This window comes from Propithecus coquereli, unplaced genomic scaffold, assembly GCF_000956105.1.
Source record: "Propithecus coquereli isolate 6110/MARCELLA unplaced genomic scaffold, Pcoq_1.0 Scaffold72, whole genome shotgun sequence".
In the NCBI taxonomy this organism is placed as follows: Eukaryota; Metazoa; Chordata; class Mammalia; order Primates; family Indriidae; genus Propithecus; species Propithecus coquereli.
In genome coordinates, this window is record NW_012153285.1 from 5,120,713 (window position 1) to 5,128,624 (window position 7,912).

A 7,912-nucleotide genomic window follows, 5' to 3' on the forward strand; every position below is an offset into this window, starting at 1 on the left:
GTTTCTCCTTTACCTTATATTCTATTGTTATAAAGTAAAAAGACTTGCTAAAATTTAATTTTAAAAAAGCTGTGCAATTAGAAACAATATCCACACACTATCAGTTGACACATGTATATACATATACTACAATTTTTAAAAATTATCTTTCACCATCTATCAGGGATCTGGTATTTTAGTGGAAGATATCTTGTAACTCTATTTGCAATACCCCCAGGGTATGATGCTCCTCCTTTTCCCTGAAATGTATCCCTTTCCCTCCCTAAGGTAGTCAGCTACTTATTATTCATCCTTTAAATCCAGCTCAAATACCACTCCTCTGCAAACTGTTACTCCCCAAACCTCTTATGCAGTATGTTTTTCCTGCCTCGGGTCTCCCAAGGCCAGGAGTATTTCTCTCACTTACAGCATTATTGTATTAATTATCTATTTATACAACAATAGACTGTGAGATCCTTCAGGGCAGGGTCCTAATCTCCTAATTCCGAGTTCTTGGCTTGGTGGTTGGCCCCTAGTCAAAACTGGAAAGTTGATCACTGGATACATGAACGCATGATCTAAGTCTAAAAGTGCCTACTTTCTTTAGATCTTGTAGGGAAAATATTTGGATACTGGACACGCCTTTGGACACATGATTTTGATAAATCAGGCCCATAATATTTGAGAAATGATTTGATAGAAGCCAAGAAATATCCCAAGCAGTAAACTTGTCGTTCAAAAAGCTAGGGAAGATGGATTTAAAGTACTTAACTGAAATAACATGTGAACCACATGGGAAGATGACAAGGTAAAGTCTTCATCATATTGTTCATAAAGAGGCTAGAGGCGACAGATCTTGTCCAAGGTGCATATTAAAAACGTAAGGGGGGCCGTGCGCGGTGGCTCACACCTGTAATCCTAGCACTCTGGGAGGCCTAAGAAGGAGGATCGCTTGAGGTCAGGAGTTCAGGACCAGCCTGAGCAAGAGTGAGACCCAGTCTCTACTAAAAATAGAAAAAATCAGCCGGGCATGGTGGCACATGCCTGTAGTCCCAGCTACTCAGGAGGCTGAGGCAGTCGGATTGCTTGAGGCCAGGAGTTTGAGGTTGTTGTGAGCTAGGCTGGCGCCATGGTACTCTAGCCAGGGCAACAACAGAGGGAGACTCTATCTCAAAAAACAAAACAAAAAAAACCAAACAAAACACATAAAGAGTACTAAATGCAATGTGGTAGCCTGTACTGGATCTTGGAACAGAAAAACGACACTAGTGGAAAAACTGGTAAAATCCGAATAAAACCTGGAGTTTAGTTAATTAAAAAAACAAACAAACAAAAAAGGCAACATACTCATTGTGACCTGTTCCCACCATCCCAGCTCCCGGAGCTACTTCTAGGATAGAGAGGATATAGTGTTTAAGATGGGCGTTTTTCTGTCTCGATTGAAGAGCTTCCCTCTCCCTCTTCGATTTTTAGCAGCCAGGTCATTCACGATTCAGTGTTCAGTTTTCCTACTGGGGTCCAACATCTTGGAGTCACATCCCTTTCTGTCACGGAGACATCCAACTCTAGACTGTCCCACTGGATTCTGGAAAGAGACCCGCCAGATCCCCACCACACCCCCGCTCCTCTCCCGAAGACGGTCCCCGGGTAGGGAAGGGTTTTCTAGCTGCTGGAGTGTGAGCCGCGCCAACGGTGGAGCAGACCCCAGCGGAGGCAGGCGCTGGGGGCACCGCCCACAGCCGCCTGGGCTCGGCGCGCGGGGCCGGGCTGCGGTTGGCCACAAGAGGCATCCATCTTCCCGGACGAGCCCGGCGTTTCCTCACAGAGCAGGGGCGGTGGCGAGGGCGGAGAAGGGCACGGGCAAGAGCGCCGTCCCCTCCCGCCAGCCCTGCCCCGCCGAGCCGAGCCCGGAGCTGCAGCCCTGGCCGCCACCACCCGCGGAACGCTCGCTCTGCGCCCGCGAGCCACTAGCCGCGCGCGCACGGACAACTTTGCGGCCGCCGGGGGCGCGGCTCCCCTGGTTCGTGTGCGAGTGTACATGTCACCTGCCACCTCCTGGGGGCAGCAGTAGAAAGGGGGACGAGGAGAAAGAGGCAGCCTCAGCGCACAGTGGCCAAGGAGGCAGAGGCCCCTAGCGGCGCCGGCTCTGGAGACCTAAACTCCGCTTGGGCTGCGCCCAGGGCGCGTTTGAACGTCGCTGCAGCCACCCTCCTGGCCAACAGCGGGGACTCGCGTTAGGATTGCGATTCCTTTTGCCTGCCCGGACTGTAGCAGCAGTGTTCGCAGGCAGAAGAACGGCGCCGTGGCAGCAGCATCCCCAGCCCGGGCGGGACCATTGAGCGCCGGAGCCGGCGGCTGGAGGCAGGAAGGGAGGGTCGCGGCGCCCGAGCTGGGCGCGTTCCCCAGAGCCTGCCCTCCTCAGCTGGCACTGCCCCGGGCGCCGGGTGCGGGTCTTTAACAATGGTGCGGAGCGTCGGCGCGAGCCCCGCGTCCGCCCAGCGGTCGTAGAGGAAGTGGCCGGCCCCGGGCGAGGTGGGCAGGGAGACGCCCCCGCCCCCCCTCGCTGGAGTTTGCCTGCGCGTCTGGCCTCTCGGGGCCCCGACCCCCGGGCTCCCCTCTGGATCAGCGACGGCGGCTCAAGCCCGAGAGTATGGTGCCAGCGCCCGGGTTAATCTAGTTCTCTGCTCGTTCCTTTTTTCCTCCTCCTCGTCTTCCTCCTCCTTCTCTCCCTCCTCCCTTCCCTCCTGTCGGTGCTGCCTCAGGGTTCCCGGCGTGTGGGAGTACAACTCTCTGCCTCTCCAAGGAGACCGGTTTGTGACCACTGAACAGAACTTGCCCGTTGAAAGCAAACCCGGAACAGCTGGATAATGTCCACCCCGAGCAGATTCAAAAAGGACAAAGAGATCATAGCCGAGTATGAAAGTCAAGTCAAAGGTAAGGATGGGAGCGGCTGCCTGGCTCCTTTTGTGTGCCTTCTTGTCATTGTGCTCTTGGAGTTGCGTTGCTAACTTGGTGTCTGCGTTGGAGGAAGGTAGTGAGGGACAGCTCGAGCCCTGGCTGAGCTACCCTGGGCTTCTCACAAGCCAGTCCCCAGTTCCAGTCCTGGTCCCGTCAAACCCACAGGGAGCTGGAAACCGGGTGACTTCCCCCACTGCCTGCCCACACCTCCAGTAAGGAGAGCACTGGCTTTAACTTAACCACCTTCGGCTGGGCAGTTTACACGGGGAGGCAGCCAGCAAGGGTAGATCCTGCCCAGTTATCATCATCATCATTATCCATTTTAAATACCATTGTCACAACATAATTTTTTTTTTACGGAGTCTTTTGTAAAGTCTGAACACCAAGTGGTCTAAAGCCTCATCGAGTGCAGGCTATTTCAGACATTTACACTGCTCACTATTTGTTAATTTATTAGGGCGAGTCCTCCTTTTATAAAATAGCTCCCCAAAAGCCTGGCAGTTAAACCAACAGTGACTAGTGGAATCTGACTCCTCCTTTATGATGGGCCAGTATTCAGTGCCATCTTTCACACCCACATGGGAATATTGCTTTATCATTTGCCGGGAGCCACTTGCATGTAAAATGAAGGTTTGGCTATTTGAGTAGTAGTTTCAATCCGTTTACATTGTCAGCTAATGAAGGAAACCTAATTAAGGTTGATTAGTCATTTTTATTTTCCGTGTCTTGTGGTTTAAAAAATAATTTTTTTTTCTCTAATACAAGTATTTTGTTTTGCTGCTGAAGTGTTTAATAAACACGTATGTTCGTGGGGGTTTTTTTCCTCCTTTTTGTGGTCTCTCAGAGGTAGCTTTCATGACAGAGACAATGGATGGTGTGTTGGGATATCTGCTATTCTTTGGCATATTCAATGCAAAGTTCATAAAGATTGTTACGTAGACACCTGTGTTTGTCTATATACAATCATACGAAAGGGCCGCTGGAAAAGGTATTACCGTACTTGCCTTGGGCAAGGCAGGAGCAGCGTGAGTGTTCTTTTGTGTGGTCAAGTTGTGAAAATGCCTGAAGTCCTGTGAGAGGACCCTGGGCGGGAATCCTGTATCACCCAGTGTGAATCCGGACCAACTCATCATGGCCACGGACAGCAAATACAATGTGCAAGCTCAGGGACTTAGTTTCCTGTAGGCTGACCATTATAAAGGAGTTAAGCTAAACATTGTTCAGGAAACACAGATTTTTATCTGCCTGGAATTAAGATAATTTATACTTACAGGAACATGTTAAGTTGATGTGGAAGTTGTATTAGCAGAGAAGTGACTATTTCATCAGAGCCAGGTAAACTTTCTAATGAGGGTAACCTTTCTTTTCTTAATGAGCCCAACACAGCCTAAAACCTTTCATTCTAAGGCAGTACTCTTGTTCACAATCACCATTTCTCTGTGCAGTTTTTCCACATGGCTCTTTGTGGCAGGTCTTCGAGGGGTGACAGTCTGGCTTTTCTGCTGCCTGGAGCACTAATTGGCAAATGCATTTCCAAGTGCTGGTTTGGTTATCTCTTCTCTAAGGTCATTTGCTCATGATCAAGTCCTTATTTGAAAAATATTCTCTTGATGAATTTCTTCTAGTGTTTGAATTCTGTAGTTATGTGGTTACTTGTATGCTTGAGTGTATAAGCTCTCTACATTGATTAAAAATCAAATGAGATGTGTTGCAGTGTGTCTATCAAATCCAATCCAAGGAAAAATTATGAACATAGTGAAAATGATTTTTGGAACTAATTCTGTCCCACAGGAGGGGACCTTCTCTCTATTTCCTTCAAACCCTCCCTCCTTACACACACCCAGGAGAACTTAGGCTGCTTTAGGACTCTTCACTGTACCTGCCCTGCCCTGTATCTGGACTTTACCTCCCCCTGCAATATTTGCACATTCAGTGTCCAACCTAGATCATTACATCTGTAAGCAAATATGGAAATAAGGCAATATGGTGACATTGGATCCTGTACACATTAACTACCACAAATTCACCTGTACTTCTGGGCAAAATCAAGAAGGGAGTGGGAGAAAAATGACAGGTAAATAGTCATTTACTGCATGAGGCCAGCTGCATAGGACATATGCAGGGAGAGTAGGCTCCTTAATAAGGATAGCCTGGAAGACAAGACTCTGGTTTTCTGTTTACTTCCTGAGTGCCTCTTTAAGGGTGAGCATCTTACCCTCACTGAGTGCTAGTCCAGTATTTAAAGATATGTGTTTTTGGAACAACCTATTCTTTTAATTCCAGCCAGCTACTTCATCTGATAATAAACAGAAGAAACTGGTCCGTTCTGTTGCTAAAGGAAAGCCTGGCTATGTTGGACACATTAAGACACACGTGTGTTCCCAGTGAATAAAGACACGTATTGGATTCTGTAGGTGACTTAGCTGTATGGGTGATTTCAAGAGTCATTTTGATCATGTGTAATTTTTTAGCTTTCCAACTTAGAACCTAATACTCTGGAGTATTTTCCTATCTTATTCTGTCCCATTTTCCCTGATGCCAATTGCATTTACCCAAGAATTTCTTCGATCTAAAGGAAAGACTTCAGATATGGGATTTTGCCACTGTGGCTACTTGCACAGGTTTTGGGAACAGACTTCATGGGGCTATTTTCAACTATGAAAAGAACCAGCCCTGGTGATAATTTGTAATTGTATGTATAAGTAATAAATGTATAAATGTATTTAGTTTGTTGTATCGTTTTGGGCAAGTCACTTAGCTTCTCTCTGGGTTTTGGTTTTTTTTAAAGAAGTTTGGATTCTCTCAATCCTAAGGGTCTTTGAATTTAATAGAAGACATCATGTCAGTTGATATTAATTGCTTCATAAAATTTTCAAGCTTTTTGAATTTTCTTTTGGCTGCTATGTTTTGGAGGAATCATCTTTGCTTTCACTTGTTTTTCAAAATAAGTTCACAAACGCTATCAACTGAATTCTTGGAGAATTAAAATGTAATACAATAAAGAATACAGAAAAATAATAATTAAACCTACATTCAGAGAAATGTAACGCAGTATTGTAAGACAGAGAAGAATTGGGAATTATACAAGTAGTTAAAGATAGATAGGTTTAAATCAGGGATAAAAAGGAACCCCACTCAACAATTTAAAAGGAATGTATTAACTAGCAGTAGAGAGATTAAACATTTCATGCCTGTTGGTCAACTTCTCAAAGATTTAGAATCGAGGGGAATCTCTTGTTTGTATGGGCCATTAAAAAGCAAGCGTGTCTGGAAAATTATATGAAACTCAAACCAGTGGACTGTGTTATCTGCCAGTATCTCTGGCAAAAAGCTTAGCAGTGGAAGAGATTGAACAATTGGCTAAGAGAAGATTTTGAGATTATCTGTGGATTTTATTTAGTGATCTACGTAATTTTTGCATTCTGCAGCAAAAATATTGTGGAGCTACACATATGGGAACCAAAAGACTCGAAAGACACATTTTATGAGGTGGAACTTATAGATGAGAGGTTGTGTTTGTTTTTAATAACGTGTTATTAGTTGCTAAGGAATTGACAGCTATTATTTGCAATATTTTCTAGGGATAGCACCATACTTGTCTACATGCAATATGTACAGAAAGTGCCAAGAAAATCTGTTGTTCTTTGACCACTCTGTTGTCTGAAATACAAACAGTACATTTCGGTAGCAGATGGAACATGAAGAAATGCCAATTTAATTTGATAGGGCCCTATGTCATGCCATAGATTTTAACAGAGAAATTATAAGTGCCGCTGTCAGTAATGTGGAACCTGAGTCTATATCTAATGTTCTTTCATCTAATCTGGACTAGAAAGTGACAACAATTTAAGTTATGGATTAAAACTTCATAGCTAGGAGGGACTTTAAACATTTCTTGTCCAACCCACCCATTTACATGATGCAGGAAGGTTTAAAGACAGAGTTGCACAATTAACTATTAGATACCTAGGACTAGAACCCAGGTCATCTGCTTTTCAGTGGCAGTGATTTACTTTTAGATTCTTCTAAATAGGAGATAAAACACTAATCTATTTAGATTTTACAGTCATTGAAGGAATCATAGTTGGACCTGAGAGAGAGAATAGTAAATCTAGTCTCTGAATAGGAGTTAATTAAATTGATTAACTATAACCAAGTTGGTTTTCTTTCACCAAGATCATTTCAAGGGACCACAATGCCCAGGAGGCAGTTCACATGGTGGCCTTTAAGGTCAAGAAAAACAACATGGTGAACACATACAAGTGTAATTTGCTTGATGTTTTGGTGAAGCTAATTGCAGCTACTGCAACAAGCCCTCTTAGGTGCTTGAAAACCTGATTAGTTTCATGAACTTCAAAATATATTAAGAAATGATTTTGGAGAAATTTTTGGGCAAAGCATATTCTTCTGAAACACATGAGGGTTGGAGTATAGTACAGGGTGGTAAATCTCAGCGCTAACAATCTACATTGGTTTGTTTACTCCTGTGTTATGTACTGTTTTTAGGAGCCAGATATCGTTAACTCTTTTCCAAGTTTTAGAGTCTTCTTTGTGGATTGGCCAGACCCTTTTAAAATTTCATTCATGCTGCCTATTTTCACTTCAATTCAAACAACTAAGAATTAAGGTAAAGAAAAGGGAATAAATTGTATGTCTAATTCATCCATTTATGTTTTAGTAGTTTGAAGGCAAAAGTTGGGATTAGAGACAATTATGGGAAGGTATTTTTCTTTGTCTGTCCAGAGTTACTTTTTAATTTACTGACAGCATATCTATGCTCTCCTGTTGATATCTCAGAATGGGAAGAAAGAGAACACAGTATTTAGGAGCAGGGACTTTGGTGTTAGTCATCTAGCCTTGTTACTAATTAGTTGTGTGACCTCTAAGACTCAAGTTGTTCATCTGTAAAATAGACATAATAGTAGTACTTACAACCTTGTTGTCTTTGTGAGAGGGCCGGGAAGTGATTTGTGGA

The 7,912-nt window shown here is 44.2% G+C and overlaps 1 protein-coding gene across 1 annotated transcript in view; it reads left to right on the plus strand.

Annotated features, from left to right (window-relative positions):
* The first annotated feature begins 2,846 nt into the window (after positions 1-2,846).
* Positions 2,847-7,912, plus strand: part of SRGAP1 (SLIT-ROBO Rho GTPase activating protein 1) — a 279,045-nt gene continuing 273,979 nt past the window's right edge. Inside the window, exon 1 of the mRNA XM_012661554.1 lies at positions 2,847-2,913. Within this exon, the coding sequence (XP_012517008.1) occupies positions 2,847-2,913 (67 nt within the window). The remainder of the gene's footprint in view (positions 2,914-7,912) is intronic.